At 36.3% G+C, this 21,897-nt stretch overlaps 3 protein-coding genes and 1 long non-coding RNA gene across 5 annotated transcripts in view; 2 read left to right on the top strand and 2 right to left on the bottom strand.

The window, feature by feature from the left end:
• The first annotated feature begins 1,954 nt into the window (after window positions 1-1,954).
• On the top strand, window positions 1,955-3,144 carry LOC100538242 (uncharacterized). The gene is made up of 3 exons (XM_003201414.6): window positions 1,955-2,225; window positions 2,380-2,503; window positions 2,595-3,144. The coding sequence occupies exons 1-3, from the start codon at window positions 2,162-2,164 to the stop codon at window positions 3,010-3,012; spliced, it is 606 nt and encodes a 201-aa protein (XP_003201462.1). The 5' UTR covers window positions 1,955-2,161; the 3' UTR covers window positions 3,013-3,144.
• A 2,879-nt stretch (window positions 3,145-6,023) lies between these two features.
• Window positions 6,024-21,897, top strand: part of ccl39.6 (chemokine (C-C motif) ligand 39, duplicate 6) — a 41,941-nt gene continuing 26,067 nt past the window's right edge. Inside the window, exon 1 of the mRNA XM_073942941.1 lies at window positions 6,024-6,247. The gene's annotated coding sequence lies outside the window, so the exon portion shown is untranslated. The remainder of the gene's footprint in view (window positions 6,248-21,897) is intronic.
• LOC137489334 (uncharacterized) lies at window positions 9,500-14,961 on the bottom strand. 2 transcript variants are annotated; one of them, XR_011008752.2, is made up of 4 exons: window positions 14,880-14,961; window positions 14,462-14,525; window positions 14,050-14,175; window positions 9,500-13,084 (listed from the first exon to the last, which is right to left on the bottom strand). It is a non-coding gene; the product is annotated as an uncharacterized lncRNA (long non-coding RNA). The 2 variants fall into 2 exon arrangements; XR_011008751.2 differs by having other exon boundaries at window positions 14,462-14,961.
• LOC141380920 (uncharacterized) lies at window positions 18,400-19,737 on the bottom strand. The gene is made up of 2 exons (XM_073942940.1): window positions 19,457-19,737; window positions 18,400-19,372 (listed from the first exon to the last, which is right to left on the bottom strand). The coding sequence occupies exon 2, from the start codon at window positions 19,027-19,029 to the stop codon at window positions 18,418-18,420; it is 612 nt and encodes a 203-aa protein (XP_073799041.1). The 5' UTR covers window positions 19,030-19,372; window positions 19,457-19,737; the 3' UTR covers window positions 18,400-18,417.

The raw sequence follows: 21,897 nt of genomic DNA, 5'->3' as shown, positions 1-21,897 counted from the left end.
TTTATCTGTTATATTATATACCCAGATAGTTACAAATATGAATTCAAATGACCACTGACTGTGCAAATACTCAAACACTGTAAAATATAGCTGTTAATCAACAGTTTCCGTATTTTATGATTCACAAGGGTTTTCTGTTTATTTATGGTTGTGAATTGCATAATGGGTACTTGATCTTTGTCCACTTTTGATGTTGAAAATCCAACTCTACAGTTTAACAAAGTGACTTTTATTGACAATTTTAGTAACTTAAAAATAGTATATCTGCGGGCCCGGGGTCTTAAAAGGTCTTAAAATGTCTTAAATCTCAAAAGCTGAATTTTAGGTTATAGGTCTTAAACCTTTGTTAACAGGCATTAATTTTCTTTTGTTCATGTATAGCTACCCAATCTGACTGTTAACACCCATACAATCACCAACAATCCCAACTTTTTATTTAAAAACAGCATTTAATTACTTTCCTTACTGTAACTTTTGTTGAAAAATTTATTTACTGCTGAAGATAATGACCTGACCTATATTTATTATTTAAAATATTTATAGAATATTTATTATTATTAAATGTATGAAATTATGATATTTTTAAAAATCTTTTCCAACCTGAATATTCAAGAAAAAAAACTTTATTTGTTCATTTAGCCATGTATAAGTCTAAAATTTCATTCATAATGATCTTAATGATGACTTCAAAAGTCTTAAATTTACCCTGGTGAAACCTGCAGAAACCCTGCGTATGTATAAAAGTTATATATAGAAAAATAAGTGTAAAATACAACACCAACACAGACAATAAATCACTTTAAACTATTCAAAATGTAAATAAAAGTAACTTTTTTGAACTTCAATTTCGAGGTTAAAAGTTATTGGAAAAAAGATTAAGGTCTCATAATGCAATTCAAATGCATAAATAAATGGTGGGAAATAAAAACATAAATCAAAAAATGCAGAAAACTGCTGATTTATGGATATGTTTTACAGTGTAGTAATATCGACATAATGTATGAATGAAAAACTGTTGTTGAAAAACTCTTGCAAACTGCTGACAAGGAACATTTAGAACGTTTTGTCTGACATTTTATGATGCGTTGGGACATTTTTCACTGTAACCAAGTTTTGTATTATTATTATTATTATCATATATATATATATATATATATATATATATATATATATATATATATATATATATATATATATATATATATATTGTTGTTGTTTATCATATTTATATATATTATAATATTATTATTCATATTTATTATTATAACATATTTATTATCATATCATACTTATTATTATTATTATTATTTTGTATTTAGAACTTTTGTGTCTAAAATTATTTTTACTAAACATCCATACTCCAAAAATAAGTTATAAAAAATAAAAACTGACTGTTAGTCAGTCAATTAAAAACTCTCAGTTTAAAACTCTCTGTTAGTTCTGTTATTTATTATGTTTTGTAGACATGTTATGACACAACACTGTACTGCAGAACACTTCTGAAGCTATTGAGGTGGGATAAGGTTAGGGAAAGATTTGGTGGTATGGGTAGGTTTAAAAGTGGGTTAAGGTATAAGGGACTGTCAAAGGTGTCATTAATTGCAAATGTAATTACATATAGCCAAGTATTGGTACAATGTAAAAACGTATTTACACTATAATCACATTGTACCAGATTATTGGTTTCAGTGTGAGTACATACTAGTTAAGGCCACTTAATATAAGTTCCTATGCAGATAAAGGGTGAGACTTTAGTACTGACCACTAATCATGGTCTTAGAATTTATATGTGAGCAATGGCTCTAATATTTAGTGTACAAAATTTTGATTTGATTATAAAATCTTCAGATTTAGTGCTGAACATGGCAGAAAAGAGGAAATTGCATGTTGTATTCCTAAAACTATTTTTCAGCTAATTGTGGGGGAAAAAAGAGGACCTTATACTTTAACATGAACCATAAAGCGGAAAAAGAATGGGGAAAAGGAAGAGCTACTCCACTCCTCAGAAATGGATTTACATGAATGTGTTCATGAGGAATACCTCTCATGTGTATATAAGGAGACGTTTAGACCTCATTTAGAACACATCAGCTCTGAAATCTTCAAGCTCTCCAAAACATCTCCTGATTCCTTCTGTGATTGACAAGAAACGTCTAGAAGAATGAGAAGCCTGATGTTTCTGCTGGTTCTGGTGCTCTTCTGTTGTGTACAAGAGACTTCATGTGGTAAGTGCTCTTTTTTATTTTGAATATAATGTTCTCTGATTATTTTTATGGTCGGTTTTTATTTGTTGAATTTTGTCTTACAATATAGACAACAATATGTTTTGTGTTTTTTAATGGACAGATTTCTGATATTGTGCATGTCTTCATATTTCAGCTCCACTTGCAATGAATTCAGCAAAATCAGTCTGCTGTGAAGCGACCACTGATAAAAATATTCCTCTGAAGCAGATAATGTCTTACCAGTGGACCACCAGTACATGTCCTATAAAAGCCATTGTGTGAGTGTCATCTTAAACATTTTTTCAAACTGTGAAGCCAACCTGAAACCTAAAATTGTCTTATTTCTACTTTTTGTTGTTTTTTCATTAGGTTTAAGACAATTGCAGGCAGAAAGATCTGTGTAGATCCTCAGAACACCTTGGTGAAGAATCAAGTCGCTAAACTGGACAAAAGAACATCATCTACTACAGCATTATCTCCTGAATCCACATCTACAACAGCAGAAACTCCAGCAGCCACATCTGCTGCAGCATCTTCTTCTGAATTCACATCTGCAACATCCTCTCAAGCATCCACATCTGCTACAGCATTGTCTCATGAATCCACATCTGCAACATCATCTCCTGAATCCACATCTGTTTCAAAATCATCTCCTGAATCCACATCTGCAAAATCATCTCCAGCATCCACATCTGCTACAGCATTATCTCCTGAATACACATCTGCGTCAACAGTAACCTTTACTACAGAGTCTCACAGCACCTCAGATCAATCTGCAGTTATTTGAAAACATTAATTTTTATATTGCATATTCACTCTATTTCTAATGTATATTTGAACGTCTAATATTTTAAAAATTTGTTTACGCAAAATGGAATTTTGTTCATCTGTTTTAATAAAACACAAGCAAGCATCATCATCCAGTGATGTAATTACTTCTTTTCTGGATTTCCTGTAAGCATCTATTTCTTTAAACTGCATTTGCATGTATTTTTTATTACACTTTATAAAAAGGCTGTTTTTAAATAGGAACAGGCACAACTATCTGACAGTTTTTTTTAGATTACAAACACTCTGCAGCACAGTAAAGACACTTGGGTTCAGACTACACAATTGTGTCTATTACAAATAGCTATCATATTTCATTCTATTAGTTTTGACTCCTAAATCCTAAATTATTGTTAGGTTACAGACAAGAAACACATCACACCATAAAACAATAAATACAACAAAAAATAAACAGTTGCACTTGTGATTCACAGGTGTTTTCCATTTAAGCTTTTTACGTAGTTCATGACTTCTTTATTTTGGTCATTTTGAACAATATAATGTATAAGAAACATTATATATAGAAATAAATGCCTAAAATAACAGTACTAGTAACCTTATTCGATATTTGTACCCTAATATACATGACCAACCCAGACAATATCATTTCTAAAATATGAAACCTGTCAGTAAATGTTGCTGTGTTAAATTTTTGAACATCAAAAGTTGTCTAAGCAGTGGTCAAGGTCTCATAAATTAGTATGAAAAAATATGTTCATTCATTTTCTTTTCGGCTTAGCCCTTTTATTAATCTGAGGTCGCCACAGCAGAATGAACCACCAACTTATTCAGCATATGAAGAGCATGCCCTTCCAGCTGCAACCCATCACCGGGTAAACATCCCTATACACTTATTCACACACATACTCTACGGCCAATTTAGCTTACCCAATTCACCTATACCACATGTCTTTGAACTTGTGGAGGAAACCCACACAAATAAGGGGAGAACATGCAAACTCCACACTGAAATACCAACTGACCCAGCCAAGGCTCGAACCAGTGACCTTCTTGGTATGAGGCTGGGTACTTTTGGCTAATTCTGGGTACTTTGATTTTAGCAGAATACATCTGGGAGAAAGGAAGGAACGAATGAAAGAAAGAACGAAAGAAAGAAAGAAAGAAAGAAAGAAAGAAAGAAAGAAAGAAAGAAAGAAAGAAATAAAGAAAGAAAGAAAGAAAGAAAAAAAAGAAAAAATAAGAAAGAAAGAATACTTTTGGAATTTTTAATAATATGTGTTACACTCTCAAAAAATTTGTTGAACTATTTTAATTTTTAAAAACATTTACAAATGTTTTTTTTAATGTTTACTTGTAGATACCAGTCACTGCAAAATGTGTGATGTTATCAAGAAGGCAAAACAATAGTAACTACTGATTACATTCTTTTTACAAATTTTGAATATAAAATTTAATTTAATAATTTTTATATTATATTAAAGTTGCCATGTGAACTTCCTAATTAAATAATATTATTAAATACATAGAAAAAATACTTTAATTGTATCAAAAATTATGTATATTTTACATTTTAAAATGTACTTCTTACAATAACCATTAACATAAACAATCTAACAAAAAAATCCCTTAATAGTGAAATATGTGTCCTAATAGTTTTTTTTTAGCAACATGCCACACATATATATCTGACAGCATCTAAAAAACATAATGTGTTTTAGAGTTTCATGACCCTTTAAAAATCTGGTTAATTCAGGTTTAATTGAAACATTTAATATATATCAGTTATCAGTTAATATCAGTTTTTTTTTGTAGCTCAGCATTTAAACAAACAAACAAAAGGTTATGTAAATTTAGAAATGATAATCCCTGTTTGAGGGATTCGCCCCAACCTTCCCCATCATTTGTCCATGTCTTCTCATATTGGTTGGATAGGCTCCCTATGCCCTACTAGGCCAAAGTGTGCCAAAGGTCTAGTGTGCCAAAGTTGGCCAATGGTAACCTTTGATTTGGCCCCTATTTTGGGCATCTCTAATTTAGAGCATTTATTTTCAGACTATGACAGTGAAAAATAACAATAAAAACATATGTTTATAACAGTTTTTTTCAGTCACTTTGTTGCATTTCTCACAACACTATTTACATTTGCGCAAAAGTTAATGCATTTCTCAAAACAATTAGTGCAAACTGCAAAACCTAGCTGATAACCTGCCAAAGTGTGCCACTTGCTTAAAATGGATTGTTACTTCCTCAAAAGCAAGTATCCATGTCAATTAAAGTGTCAGTGTCATCAAAATGAAAAGTCCTGACATCATTGTTTATGAACAGGATAGTCAAATGACTGTCATGTTTTTATTATGATGTTAACTCTCTACATTTTTTATATGAGAAAAAGTACGATTTTGGTGACACGTCCTGAAAATGCTCAAGACAGCACTATATGCAACAGTTTTTCTCAGTCGCTTTGGTACATTTCTCACAACACTATTTAAATTTGCACAACAGTTAATGCATTTCTCAAAACAATTAGTCCTTTGTGCACATCATAGTAGCAGTTTCTCATTCCTTCTAACAAATTGCAAATGCTTTTGAACATGCATCAGTTGCTTTTATACAACTCTCTGCTGTTTATAGCATTATCATTTGCTTATGTCAAGTCAGTCAAAATGAACTAAACTTGTGAATGCTGAATAGTCATTCCATATAAATCTAATGCCGAGTTCAGACTGCGTGATTTTAGCCCCGATTTTGGCTCGCCGACAGGTTTTGAGAAATCGCCGACAAATGCCTGAAATCACAGGCAAATCGCTGCTCGTCCACGTGAGTGACAATCACACAGTATGAACGATCACAGACGCGATCTGAGAGAATCGCAGATGAGTTGCCGATGTCTGTGAGATATTTGGCGTGCTAAATATCTGGAGCTGTCGGCGATTCAAATTATGCTGTGTGAGTTGAGTTTTGACTGAAAATAAAATCAGAGATCGCCTACAGCCAATGAGAGAGTGGCATTCACTTGCGTGTGCGTGTGTGTAAACCTGCTGCAGGCCAGCGGGAGGCTGGGGGAGAAGTTAAAAGCGCTCTTTTTCGGTTTATTTGGACACACGAAATGGAGGAAAAACTAGTGGAGGTTTGACAGGACTGAGGACCAACCGTGTCTGTTTGACGTTTCATACAGAAAGAAATTAGTTTATTATCAACGTTGAGGAGAAATGGCTAATTCCCTTTAAACCCAGGTGAGCAAACATGTACACGTTCTACCCCATTAAAGGCTTCTTTCTCATTGTGTAGTTAATAACAAAAGATATACTACATGTTTTTGGCTGTGAGACGTAGTTTGGACGAAGTTGTCGGCGATTCTCCCTATAGTAAAGTCATGCAATGCAGTGTAAACAAAGCAGCGACGAAACGCTAGCCCAGATAGTCATGCAGTGTGAAAACATCTGTGACTGTGACACGACTAGTTGGAAAACCATGAAGTCTGAACTCGGCTTAAGAGTCCTCCTTGACTCTTGAACCTTGAATTTACTTTGCACAATATTTCCTTCATAAAGAGGGTAAAATGCTGAGAGATCTATGACACAACACCATCACCTTCAGTCACGTCCTCTTTTCTTCTTATAAGTGCTCCATCTGAATTATCTGGGTTAAAGTTTTACTTTCAAGTTATTATTTGTTTTTCCTAAAACTTTAACAGGCAACAAGTAGTGTATAGACAAAATACAGTAGTAAAGTAACTGTAATATAGAGTGGAGTCAGCTCTGCTGCTCATGAATGAACACGTCTCCTTCTTTGAATATTTGCAGCTGTGAAAGTTAATACTGAGAAGTAAAACAGAAGTAGAACGCGGATGAGGGAAGGAAACAGCTCAAACCTGTCAACACGCTAATCCTCAGAAGAGCATTTACTTGAACAATAATAAACCTACTCAGTAGATCAGTAACAAAAGGTTATTCTGTGGAATAAACACATATTTTCTACTGTCAAACTTTCAGATTGGTTTCTTTTTTTAAGTCAAGTTTATGTGAAATTAGAAGATTAGGGTGGCATGGTGGCTCAGTGGTTAGCACTGTCGCCTCACAGCAAGAAGGTCTCTGGTTTGAGTCCCTGCTACAATTGGATTCAATAAGTTGGTCGTAGTGTATGTGTGTGAATGAGAGTGTATGAGTGTTTCACAATACTGGGTTGCAGCTGGATGAGCGTCCGCTGCATAAAACATATGCTGGAATAGTTAGCGGTTCATTGAGCTGTGGCCGCCTCTGAAATAGAGACTAAGCTGAAAGAAAATGAATTAAATCTTGATTATTCACTCAATCTGTTTTGATTATTCACTCAAACTATTTAGAAAGTGCTAGTAAATTTAGCTAAATAATTACAAAAAAAGCTAATAAAAATGAATAAAATATTAAATTCTGAAGTAGAAAAACTGTATTTTAATAAGATAAATTTTACTACAGTTCAATTGAAAAGGAATAGATTCATTTAGACTATTACTTAGGGTATTTATCACTGAATACTGATTTACACACACAACTGTTGTTGTTATTATTAATTTATCAGTATTTATTCATCCTCCGTTTTTTCCTTATTCTCTTTACCAGGTAAAATTGTTATTATTTTATTATCAGTATTTATTTATTCATCTACAGCATGATTATTACCTCTATCATTGGTTTGGTTTAAATTTTAGAATAGTTTGGCAAATAAATTGCTCAATAATAATAATAAAAACCAAATGATAACAGCTACTCCCATATTTAATTGTCAATCATGAAACATTACAACCAATATCTCGACAGCTAGCTCTCTCATGATCATCCACTAAAGCTAAGCAGGACTGCGCCTGGTCAGTACCAGGATGGGAGACCACATGGGAAAGCTAGGTTGCTGCTAAAAGTGGTGTTAATGAGACGTGTATGTACAATTAGTGTTTTTCAGCCAATGAAAAACTTCCGAAAGCTTTATGTGACTATTTTTCAATTTCACTTGGTTCCTTTTACAGCATCGATGGTGTAATATAATTCAAATATAATCAGTTAAATAGACTTAAGCATCCATTTGGTTGTTAAAGCATAAGAGGCAGGGCATCATCATTAGCAGCAGACTATAGCGCAAAAACTTCATTCAAAATAAGGGAGATAAAATGATTAAATTATTATTCTTAAATTATTAAATTTCCATATTTTAAAGACATGGCATGGAAATATATAATTTAATGCAGTGCGTCTTGTTTATTCTGATACACACTTCATGGTTTCCGCTACATTCATTCTTCCGTTCATCCTGCCATTGCTACATTAACTTTACAGCATCTCATTCAAAACCTTCAGTTGTGTTTTTTTAAATTATGATCGCACCAAAATGTTTTAAAAAGCAAGTGAATTATAACTTTTCTGTAACCGTAGTAGTGCTGTGTGCTATTTGTTTAACACGTAAAGGTTACGTGCTGACAGACTGACAGCTGCGTGATGCATGAGGCCAGCAAACACAATGTAGCTTTCAGTTAAGATGAACACAGTTTCTATTAAATTATAAATTTAAACTTTAAAGATTAAGGTCTAGGGCTCTGCATATTATAACTTTATAGCATATTATAAGTTTATAGTCGTTTCACTTTACTTCAGGACTCATTAATGCCGCACTGTAGGTGTACATTATGACATACATAAAAATTCCTAGCAAATCTAATAAACGTTGGAGACATACTTGTTACATAAACGCACTAAATTACAATTCTGCAGTGTTTATTTGAGAGCGCACCTCAAAATGCATCTGAGCAGCATATATTTGAGGGTGTGCAAGAAGTTTTGTGCACAAACAGAGGAAATCGGCATGCAAGCAAGGAGATTCACATGCTCATATTACATAAATGCGATCTCGACTTGTAATACTGCGCTCACAACATTTGTCATTGAAATAACGCCATAGGTAGTTGGTAGATCTGTGTAAAAAAGGCCTGCCTCAACGGTCCAAAAAAGTCCTAGAGGAACCACTGCACTTTATATCTTATCTCAGCCTGGCAGTTATATGAGCACTGTTTTTTTAAGAAATCAGATCTTAAACGCAGTGATTTTGTATGGGATGACAATTAACTGGAAATTAAAAGTCCGTGTGCATATACCCCATTAGTATGCAAGTGACTGTGGTCGTGGTGCTTGAGGTGATTGTGAGTGGGAAGAACCTGGCCTGGCTGTGACAAGCTGTTTCACTGAAGAAATTCCCACATGTTTAGAATGAGATAAGTCAGTTAACGGTGACAGAATTAATTCTCTTTTGGACCATTTTTAATTAATCCTTGTACCCTATAGACGTTTTTGTCTTTTTTTATATCATAGTTTTACTCTTTTGGCCATTACTGCAAACTTTTTGGCATAAGTAGATTTTTTAATATTGATTTGTTGATTTATTGATCAAATTTGGCCATTTTTCCTATCATAAACCTGTTTAGCAGTTTGGAACAAAGGGTCTAAAAAATTTTTTTTGAATGAATATTGGCATTAATTTTACTAGTCAGATCTACAGTACAATACAGTATAGCTTTAGATGTATTGCAATTTTATGAGCAAATGTGGTCCTTCATCTTGATGTTGGATAACTTTAGCACTTTATTAAGCAAAAAATTAGCTTGGTTTGGTTTGTCTCTTGATCAGAGAGTTCACATTAATTGATGTTCAGGGGTCCGTTCTTCGTACCTCGCTTAATGATCTAAGATGATTTGACAGATCCTGGATCTTTTCATATCGATAACTGATCTCTCGCTAATTTGGTTCTTCTAACAAGTTCGTGAATCAGATTAGAATGTCTGGATAAACTGATCTGAGATCGCTGCATGTGTTGTGGAGGACATATCTATCGATCCTTGAAATCATGATCAGCAATGCAGCGATTGGCTGACGGCAAAGCAGCGTAATGACATCTTCTGATTAATATTCAATTATCCATGTGAGCAAAATTATTTCAAATTAGCAGTAAACGGTTTGTTAAATATGACACGCAATAACTCTCCACATTTGTTATGAGCTGCAGGCTTTAAACTGTCATGTATCAAGAGTATTCATCATGTATTTCAATATCATTGTATTTAGTTCTACATTTAGAAAAGATTTTCTTTATTAGTTGCCGTTTTTTTAATCTGTGAATAAAGAAGCATTAAATCGCTGTCATATTAACTGTCAAAACATGTTTGACTCCTTAAATGTTTTATTGCTTTTAAAAAAGTCACATATTGTGCATTTCTATTATACACAATTTGTACTAAAGCGATCTAAAAAGTTCATATCAATAAGTTTTCTCTTTGCACCACCAGGTGGCCGTCTTTGTACTTTCATTTCGAGTGTGCAGATTGCATAAGTTTTATTAATATGTATAACTTTATTCATTTTATTAATAACTATAACTTTATATAGGCTATATAGTTTAAAAATATGTACCATTTTCCCAAGTGTATATAACTACTACTGTAAGAAAATATCAGAAATTGGAACATACTTTCTGTATTATCTTTCTGTATTATCTTTGCTTGAACTGAGCCGATCTAATCCTGTTTATGTGATTTGAACCTGCTCCCGATCAGGTTTGACCTAGCAGAACTGTTGCTATGACAACAACTCGGATCACCTTTGAAGAACGAAACGATCCTGGATCGTGTCAAATCATCAATATCCAAATCCAGCTAACTGAGTAATCCACGTACGAAGAACGGACCCCTGTAGGCTTACACGCAATAACTCTCCACATTTGTTATGAGCTGCAGGCTTTAAACTGTCATGTGTCAAGAGTATTCATCATGTATTTCAATGCATATCATTGTATTTAGTTCTACATTTAGAAAATATTTTCTTTATTATAGTAGCCATTTTTTAATCGATGTACCCAGCCGGCATTTCAACGGTGATTCAACGTTGAATCAACGTCAGGTCAATGGTTGGATCAACGTTGAATTACCTTTCGATTTTGCAAATTGGATCAACGTTTATATAGTGACGTTGTTTCACCGTCGGACCACCACCGGTGATTCACCGTTGAAATCACAACGTTGTTTCACTCTTACCTTCTTCATGGGTGAATTGTGGTCGTTTTGTAGACGTTGAATGAAGGTTGAATTATCTTTCGATTTTGCAAATTGGATCAACGTTGATACCGTGACGTTGTTTCACCGTCATACATTTCAACGCAAGTTAAATAGAAATTACATACAACGCAAAGTCCATAAATATAGCAAACAAATTGTTACTAATAAAAATACACGACAAAAATACACAACTTAGCCTGTGTATCAATTTATTTAATACACACCTCATTATTTCATTTATTCTAAATATACAGCAACATTTACAGCATACATAGTTCATTAAAACCATGCAGGTTACTATACATGCTGTACACTCAAATACAGAAAAAAAAAGGCATACAATTAAAGAGTCACTTTTTAATTAGGTTTCATGAATTAAAGTTAATGTTTACTAACATGAACAAAGAACAAATACTTGTACAGCATTTATTAATCATTTAATTAATTGAAATATGTCCCGATGCTATTAAAATCAAAATGTATGCTTGTTAACATTAATGCACTGAGCTGACATGAACTGTACTTTCTTTATATGAAAGATACTTCATTGTTCTGTTCATGTTAGTAAATACATTAACACTTACTAATACAACCTTTTTGTAAAGTGTTACCATCTTCAGAAAGACAGATACTAACTAAATGAAACTAAGTAACTAAACTACGCTTCAACCATCACAGTCTCCAAAATACAATTCTGTTTACAAAGTTTACAAAATACCCATTTTTAAAGTGGCTGCAGTAAAAAAAATAAATAAAAAACATCACTCACAACTAAGAATCACAAGTGAAATACATTACATCTGTTTGAGGTTTTATAAGTTGAGAGAAACACTTGAGGTAAAAGATGGCACTGGGGACAAAGAATCATGTGTAAAACACTAAAACATCTATATCAGTCTAGCAGTTAAATACATATTTATTTCTCAAACACCAGGTGAGTTTCCTACAAAATCAATAACGAGGTTTGCTATTCCAATTCATTGTGAATGAATGGCTTCACTTTCACAATAGTGAAAACTCATGCTATAATCTAAACCTGACATTACTCCTTCACTTTGCAGGTCTGCATGCTAAATATTTAGTAGTTTTTTTTTTTTTTTTTGCATAAAGTACATCTATTGTGTTTAGCATTACTGCAGCAAAACTTAGCACCTGTGACAGTGGAACATGTAGACAATTATTTCAGTAAATCATCAAGAAAATGTGTAGAATATATGGTTTGATTCTCTCTCACAAACACAACAGTAAAAGCAATTTGTTATTCCATTATTATTAGTATCATAAAAATTGCATGTTCACAGTGGTCTTATAATAATGGCTCACATTTGTGAATGTAGGACCACTATTTCACTATTACATGTCACATTAAGTGTTCATATAGGTTCTGTTATTAATTACTTGTGTCATCCCAGAGACCTGTTAATCTTCAGAACACAAACTAAAATATTTTAGATTAAATGCTCCTCATCCTCTACAGACAGCAATGGTCCCAAGATGGTCATCGTCAAGATAAGGCACAAAACACATTGTCAAAACGTTCCATGTGACTTCAGTGATTTCAACTGTGAACATACCAAGCTCCAACAACACTTTAGTGAGGCAAAACAAAACAGTAAATACAAATATGTTTGCATATATCTCTCCCGCATCAGATCAGCGTGTGTGTTTACTACGAGCAGTATGCACACACCATGACCTGTTGTGGCAAAGGCAAACAAGTTATTTTTACAGTACTTACTGTGATTTAACCTTTATGACAAATGTACTGGACCTGTTACACATATATCACTATCTTTTATGAACACAAATTTCACTGTAACGGATGCTGTTGTTTTGCTCCAGTTATACCTTTAGAGAACACCGTACTAGTCAGACATCCATACAAAAGCAGAGAGTTTGGTCTTGTGTAGCAGAACTGCAATAGATGTCTGTCTGTCTAGGCTGACACTGGTTTAGGCCATCAGTATGTCCTTGATGCCCTCAAATGGAGCTTCCAGAAAACCTGCAATAAATGAAATACGAGGTTACAACTAAGTTGGTATCTGCTATTATACAAAGTGAAATTCAAATATTTATTTTTTATTGAATCCAAATTTGTCTTATAATAATCGCCACACTCAATAATTTTGACTCATCCATCTGAATATTCCTAACTAAGAGAAGTGAAGAATTAGGTGTGATATCGTCAGGAAGCCCTTCGCCACCACCGGTGCCAGCATTTCCAGAATTCAAATTTCAGATTCTCGAAAAAATTTCTTTTTTTTTTTTTTTTTTAACAAAGGCTGCAGTAAAGAACCATGAAACATTCAACACATATAATAATTACAAGTTGTTGTAAACCATTACATGTACTGTAAAAGCTGTTTAAAGCTTTTTAGACATATGGTTGAGAAAAACTCTAGAAGGAGTAGCACTTCTGCAAAACTCTGCATGTAGGACAGAAAATTAAAGCGATAGTTTAAAATTTGTATTCTGTCGTCATTTACTGACCACGTTGAACACAAAAGAAGATATTTTGAAGAAAGCTGCAAATCTATAACCATTGAATTCTATAGTATTTTTTTTCTACTATGGAGGTCAATGTTTACAGGTTTTTAGTTTTTTTTTCAGAATAGCCTCTTTTGTGTTCAACAAAATAAACTCATAATGGTTTTAAACCATTTGGGGAGTAAAATGTGAGTAAATTTTCATTCTTGAGTGAACTATCCCTTTCAGTTGGGAAACACCAGAATTCTTAAGTAGACCCTTTTCGCAAGACAGATGATGCATTTCATTTCTCATCTTAATCCTCAAGTTTTTAATATTTAGATTTATTTAAATAGCATGTTTATTTATTTGTTTTAATGACATTTAATAAAAACAACTTCTCAATGACATCACATGTACTGGACCTGCTACACATGTATCACTATTTTTATAAATACAAATTTCACTGTAACGGGTGCTGTTGTTTTGCTCCAGTAATACCTTTAGAGAACACAGTAGTAGTCAGACATCCATACAAAAACCTTGGCGTGGAGTAGCAGAACTGCAGTCTGTCCAGGCTGACACAGGTTTAGGCTATCTGCATGTTCTTGATGCCCTCAACTGGACCTTCCAGAAAACCCAGAAAGTTAAAACCCATTACACCTCTTATTTGCTACTATTCAAAGTGTAATTTAAACATTAATTTCTCACTAAATACATATTTGTTCCCCAATACTGTCACATAGTAACATCACAACATGATTTCACAATAATAATATCAATATAACAATATAATATCACAACATAGCCTAACAATCAATAAACAAACAGATTAGAAAGAGAATATCACCAACCAAAGCACCAAGAAGATTTAACAGATAGGCTAGCTTAGTTAAAGGTAAAGTAAACTTACATGGACAAAGCCTTTTCCATTCAGTGCTGTGCAAGTTAGTGCGTCTCTGGAGTACGTTACATGTCTAAAAGCAAAAACAACAACAACAGTGAAACGAAAGCAGTTCACTTTGTAATAATAACACTAATGATACAGCGTATAAAAATGATATTGTTTTATAACGTTGCTCAGTAACTTTAAACTGCGTTTGGAGTTTATCGCTTTGAATTTGCCATAAAAACGCTCATTTAGACTAACGTTACACATGTGACATTACCTCGAGGTTAGCTGCGTCACCGGAGCGCAAACTAAACCAAACTGGAAAGTTTTAAATGCTTCAAAATTCGAAACACTACACTAAGTCACATTTAAGATACACTGTGTGTAAAACAAAATCGGGGGGTAAATAAAACATTAAAGCATCTAAAAACACGCTTACCTCTGAATTCTGCTGCACTGCAGGTCAGGTGTTCGTAATGGGCTATATGCACGCATTACTTCCGCGTTTTGTCTAAGGCCGCGGTCCAGCTTCCGGTCTGGGTGATTTTAAGCGGAGGTAAACAGTATTATGGCAGAGTCGTCAATATTTACTCACTGTTTGCGAGTAAATTATGGTCAACGATGTGCAAATGATTGTCCGGATGTGCTCTACAACACCGCAGAGCAAAGCTTGAGAAAGGTTTCAAGTTTTATGCATCTTCCTACCTGTGCAATTATGAAGGTAAGTTCAGCTAGCCTGAAGGCTAACTTTAGTGTTAATACTCTTACGATACGTCCATCGGCAGCTTTATCACGTAAGTAAAAATAATCATATGTGTACGTAATTCTGTCTCATAGTGTCAGGTAAAAACAGGGCAGGAATAAGATCTCAGTGAGAGCTCATTACTACCGATAGATCTATGAAGAAATCGGAGTCTCCTCACCAGCTGAGAGTAGGACAGCATACATGTGAAGTTCTGTCCCATTCATATTTTTACTGTTCTAAAGTGACCACCACTGTTCAGTTCGGATAATTACAGAAACACAGATGCTGTCTTAGCTTGTAAGCATGATTATTGAGCAAGATATATTAGGAATAAAGTAATACAATGCCGTTCCATCCACAACAGACAAATAGCACTGTGTCAATGCTGAGATTTATTGCTGAAACAGTGGAGATGACAGATGCAGTGTAACAGTGTAGATAGCATGCTTTCTATTTAGTCGATAACATTGTAATTAAATGGGAGGGTGACCCAAAACAATAAGGTGTCATTAGTTAATTTCACATCAACAATTTGTCTATTGCAATATTTATTAGTTTTTTTATGTTAATGAACAAATGCTTATTCATTGTGCTTGTTATCTCACAATGTAATAGCTAATGTTAACAAGCATGACTTTGGATTTTTATTCATTAGTAAATTAGTTTAACAATGCTAAATATTAAATAGTTATTTAATAGTGAGCAAATACATTAACTAATGAAACCTTATTTTAAAGTGTGACTAAAAGGAGCTACTTTTAAATAATTTAAATTAATGATTTACTGTGTAGTTTAATCTGATGATATTGCTGCAGATGCCTTTCAAAAGAAGATATTTTGAAGAAAGCTGAAAACCTGTAACCATCGACTTCCATAGTAGGAAAAAGAACTACTATGTATATCAGTGGTTGCAAGTTTCCTGCTTTCTTCAAAGTATTTTTGTTTGTGTTAAACATCAGAAAGAAACTCAAAACAGGTTTGGAACAAGTGAAGGATGAGGAAATAGAATTTTCAGTTTTGAGTGAACTGCCTTTAATGACTCTTTAAAAACCTATTAATATTCTTGTTTCTGTTTTCTAGGTAACATTATGAGATTCAGAGCTAGAAAATTTTATGTGTTACTTCATCCTGGAGTGGACATCCGTCAGAAGATCCATGCCATCGTCTGCTAGTTAATAGCTCCTGTTCTTGTGTGGCTGAGAGTGGGATATGCAAACATTTGGTTGCTTTGCTTTTCCAGACAGCCCATTACTCTGAAATGTGTAATGTGTGTTGTCACATGAACAATTGTTTGGAATGGATCAATTATGTGTTAAGTTCCATGAAACAGATGGGTGTTTATTTATTTATTTAATACGTATCAGCCCAAATACCTCTCTATGCACAAGTTACAGAAGAAGCACCTGATTCAAGAAAACAACTGATTCAATGTCATTGTTTCTGTTCATCTGAATAAAATATTTTTTTCAAAATGTTACATTTTTTTGACAATTTTTATTTCAAATTATATATAGTGAATTATATTTTATATGTACAGTGAATAAAATAAAGGTCTTTATTCTGAATTAAAAAATTGCACTTAGAAAGTAGCTTAAGAAATGTTTATGTATATTAATGTTCAGTTTTTTTTACTTCAAAGGCAATGAAAACAAACTATTATTTGCCATAAAAGCTCCTTTCTTTAAATGTCTGCATCCGGTTGGCACTCGACCCTTGATCAGTTTGCTAGACTGAAATTATCAGCTACACTCTTGTCTTTTTCTGTTTCTGTAAAATTCTCACGTTTAATATCAACAACCCACCTCTTCTGCACAACTTTGTCTTTTGGAAACGAGTGGAAACTAAGGTAAGAATTCAATTTTTGACGCTGTGCGTTGCTGAACACAGCAGTGGTATCTACAAGTACTGTTCTTACGTCTTTGAAATGACACTTGTAAACGTTTAGATGTCATATTTATGTAGCTGACATAAACATATATAAGTGGGCTATAATGGCATAAAACATTAAGACAACTGTCCAAAACATTACTCGTTTTTATCAGTAGCGGTCCTGTTGTAGTACTGTACTGTACGATCGGCGGAAGTAGGCTCGGGGTCTTAAATTTTACCGGAAATGCGTCACGCGCCGCCGTGCATAGAGCCCATTAAGTGAAGTGAAGCGCTGCGCGTGGCCGCGTGCGCCGAGTCCTCCGATACCATGGTAACCAAACATGTTGAATATTGGGTGAAGCCATGACGTTAATTCAACATACAGATCATGATAAAAAAAAAATGTCAACGTTGATTTGTACAAGGATTTCTGTAACTTTTTTCAACCATTTATCATTCAACATTGTTTCAACATTAAAGCAACAACTGACGTATTTTCAACCACATTTCAACGTTGAAGCCTTGTCATATGCAGGCTGTTTTTCAACCGTTCAACATTAAACGTTCTATCAACATTATTTCAACGTTCAAAACACATCTGACCTTATTTCAACCATATTTCAACGTTGAAGGTCGGTCGTGTGCCGGCTGGGTAAAGAATAACTGGTTGTTTACAAAAGCATTTTGATATTGGTAAAGGCGTCTGCAAATTTTGTGAAGCATCAAATCACTGGCATATTAACTGTCAAAACGGGTGACTATAAATGTATTATTGCTTTTAAAAAAGGTCACATATTGTGCATTTCTATTTTACACAATTTGTACTAAAGCGATCTAAAAAGTTAATGTGACGGCCTGTCATATGGCCACACAAGACTAAGGGTAACAAACACACGCACACTCATTCGCTCAGACACTCACACGCACATTTGTTCACACACACACAAACACACACACTTGCATTCGCCCAGACGCGCGCGCTTACACATACACGCACGTTCGCTCAGACCCAATACTCATGCTCCTTCACCAGTTGCGGTTTAAGATTGGGGGCACGTAATATAAAAAATATAGTATTTAAGCAATGTATAAAAGGTTATTTTTTAAAGAAGTATAAATATATTTTTACATAAAATGCACACAAATATTAAATAAGTACACACTAGACAAAATAAGAGTGGGCCTATGTAATATATAAGTGCTACTTTAAAAGGCTACATATTAACACACAAAAATTAAATAAAATGAGGGAAAGAGAGAGTACCCATGTAACATTTACAAAAATATATACAGCAATTTGTACTTTATTCTGGAGCTGGAGTTTGTCCTATATTTTGCTGGCGCTGTTCTGCCAACCAGTCCTCTAAGGATTTGCCATTTGAAGTTTGCAGGCAAAATGTGGCATTACCAAATCGGCTATGGCCAAACTCCTTAGTCTTGGGTTGCCCACATTTGCTGCAAACATCAAAAGTAACCGCACGCACATACTTCCTTTTGTGGACTCCACTTTCCTTCTCCTGTTCCCGTCTGCGCCTGTTCCTCTGGGTGTAACGGGACACAGGAACAGCAGGCCGGGTGGAGCAGGTGCAGGTGGAGGAACAGCAGGTGCAGGTGGAGGAACAGCAGGTGCAGGTGAAGCTGGGACTGCACTGGATGTTGGTGCAGCAAATGATGGAATCACCATTGACACACTCATGTCTGGGTTAAAAACAAGTGTGCCAAACAATGATCCAGGTCCTGAAATGGGCTTCACAACACCTGGTGCTGTGGGGGGTGGTGCAATGGGGCACACCGTGCTGGGGGCCGGTGGAAAGGAGCACACCGTGGTGGGGGCAGACACAATGGGGCGCACTGTGGTGGGGGCCGGCGCAATAGGGCGCACTGTGGTGGAGGCTGGTATGATGGGGCACACTGTGGTGGAGGCTGGCGAGATGGGGCGCACTGTGGTGAAGGTCGGTGTGACGGGGCACACCATGGTAGGGGCCGGTGCAATGTGGCAGACTGTGGTGGGGGTTGGCGCGATGGGGCATACCGTCGTGGGGGCCGGTGGGAAGGAGCACACCGTGGTGGCATCTGGCAGGAAGGAGCAAACTGTGGTGGTTGCAGAAGCAGACTTTCGACCAGGTCAAAGAAGAGGTGCCTGTCCTTCTTTATTTAGAGGAAAGACAAACTGGTGTTTGGGGCCTGATGTTGATGGTGCCTTGTCCAATTTTTCCCTCGGCAAAGGAAGCTGCGTATCTGCCACAGCAATTGGATCAAGTGGAGTCAGTCCCTGAGTGAGTACACTCATTTCCTGATCCTTTTGCCTCCGTTGAAACCTGATAATAAATGATATGTATTATACATATATATTAATTTAGAAGTATTCAGGTAATTTAAAGAAAATAATGTGCTTTGCTTACCACTGAATGAGCGTCTTCTAGTTTAGCTCAAAAACCTGGATCACCGTTTCATCCATCAGCCTGCGACTGCCAAGCACCAGATCCCGGATGTGGTGGTAATCGGTCAGTATTTTAGACCACCTGGGGGTGCGAACACCAGCCTTCTTGGAAGTGGACTTGTGTACGGCACACAGCTTTGTACAAATGGCCTCAACCAAGCGGCTGGTGCTAGGCCACTGTGCTGGACCCCCAGGATGTCCAATCAGACAGCGCTTGACGCTCTCCACACCTGGAGTGACTCCGGAGCGCTTCGGTGCCTTAAAGCGCCCATGCGTCAGCTGAGGCTGATGTCGAGGCTGGTAGTTGATGCGCTGTTTATCAACATCCAGGAGAGCTGTCCACAGCTGGATGGCCCCTGTCACCTGCAGGTCAGTGAGGTAAGGAGCCTCACGAAGATCTACCAAATAAGCAGCCAGATCCTGGACCTTGTCCCACCCAGCAATGCCATCAGGTCCAATGACTACTCCCTGGTAAATACAGAATAAATTTAGTATATGTGGAATAAAAAAAGACTAAATCAAATTAAGTTCTTAATGTATCTTACCTGAGCCTCAACAGAGAGACTGTCTCCAGAGTCGGATGGCTGTGACGGCACTGAGGGGGCTCGGCTAGGAAGCTGTCCTTCTCCACCAGCTGATGTGGACGGCTCAGCCAGTGATGCTGGGGACTGAGGCAGAGGCGAAGATGAGGGGCTGTTTCTGAGATCACGGCAGGGGTCATCCTCATACAGCACTGGAACTGTGATGTCCTCCATGATCTCCTCCTCAAACCCCTCATCTTGTAGATCCTCGTCATCTACTTCCTCCACCAGCCTGTCTTCCTCCTCTGGGTTCTGGAGCACCGGAGTCAGGGTTTTGCCGGTCTGGCTGTAAAGGTACTCTATTCCCAGCAATTCACCTTAAAGAATAAAACAATAAAAAGAAAAACAGATATTAAATAAAACTAATAATAAAGTAAATATTTAGATAAACATTTTGTGAAGTACATTAAAGCTTAATAAATCACTTATATAACAACTAGTTAATGAATTTCTTGCCTGTATATGCTCCAGGAGGGTGATAACGGTTATCCCAGGGCTTCCCTAAGACTGCTCGGCTAAGCCTGTCCACAGCCTCTCTCATGGCACTGCCATATGACCGTATGGAGGATGCTCCTTTTATGGTGCTTTCCATCCGGTCATCATTCCAGCACATCAAGCCCTCAAGGAGATAGGCCTGAAAATGCGCATCACTGGCACTGGTCCCTGGAAATTAAAATAGTTAAAAATATGTGAAGAAATAATTAACATGTTATTAGGTTATGTACTAACATTAAAATTATTGTCATTATAAACAGAGTTACTTGTCAGGCAAGACAGCTTTGTCAATGCTGATAACATCACAAATGTTATTTAAATGTTTAATAATCTTACATTAAAGCAATGGAAGTTATCACAGTGCTTATATGTTTTACAAAATAAAACGATCCAAATGTATGTAATACCTGAAATAAAACGGTTTAGGTGGAGGTGGAAGGACTCCAAAGATGTAGAGCCACGGGCACACCTGTAACAACACAGCTCCACACCGCCTTTCTTCAGTATCCCTGTCTTCATGTACAGTGGAAAGTTCTCTGGGTCTTGAATGCACTGTATATGCTTCTGCTGTTCCTTCCATATCTGCTGGATCCGTTCGTGGTCCAGCAGAGGAACACCCAGAGTGTCCTTCCCATGCTCGCTGTCAAAATGGTCCAACAGCTTTCCAATCAGACAGGTGGTCTCCTCCACACCTCTGGTCCTCCTACGGCAGTGCAGTGCTAGCTCCCTCCGGTTTATGCGAGCACTGAGAGCCGTTTGTGAAATGTGGCCAGTCTTTTTTGCCGCCAGCTTACCTTCCTTTGCCTGGCGAAGAGCGGCCACATCTTCTGGATCCCACTGAAAGATGCACGTGGACAGACGTGCCATGAAGATCCCGTAGAGCGGATGAGCTTCTGTCGTGACACCTGCAGCAAACCGACGCATAAAATGCCAGATGTCAAGGCGCACTTCAAGCTCATCCCACTCCCGAAACATGATCTTCACCGGAGACTGGCCGTGCTGACTGCAGCAATCTCTGTCCACGTACATTACTTTCGGGGCTGCCTCTCCTGCCTCCCGGTAACGCTTCATCAGCCCGGCCGCCATTGGGTCCAGTCCATGACCCTCGGCAGCTGACAGCACAGAGACAAGGACTTGACCGTGTTCGTTCCCCACATTAGTGCACCAGGCAGCTGTTCCCGCAGCAGCACCTGCAAGTTTCTTTGTGATCTATTAGGAAAAATAAAACTGTGTTAAATATGTGCGCACACATATCCATATCTGGCAAATGTCTGGATATAAACATACCTTTTTTGTGGAGTCCATCTTTAGAACACAGCCAAAGACG

The sequence above is a fragment of the Danio rerio genome, chromosome 25 (assembly GCF_049306965.1).
Source record: "Danio rerio strain Tuebingen ecotype United States chromosome 25, GRCz12tu, whole genome shotgun sequence".
Lineage (NCBI taxonomy): Eukaryota > Metazoa > Chordata > Actinopteri > Cypriniformes > Danionidae > Danio > Danio rerio.
Note: the sequence above shows the minus strand (reverse complement) of the source record. Positions and strands in the feature narration are given on the sequence as shown.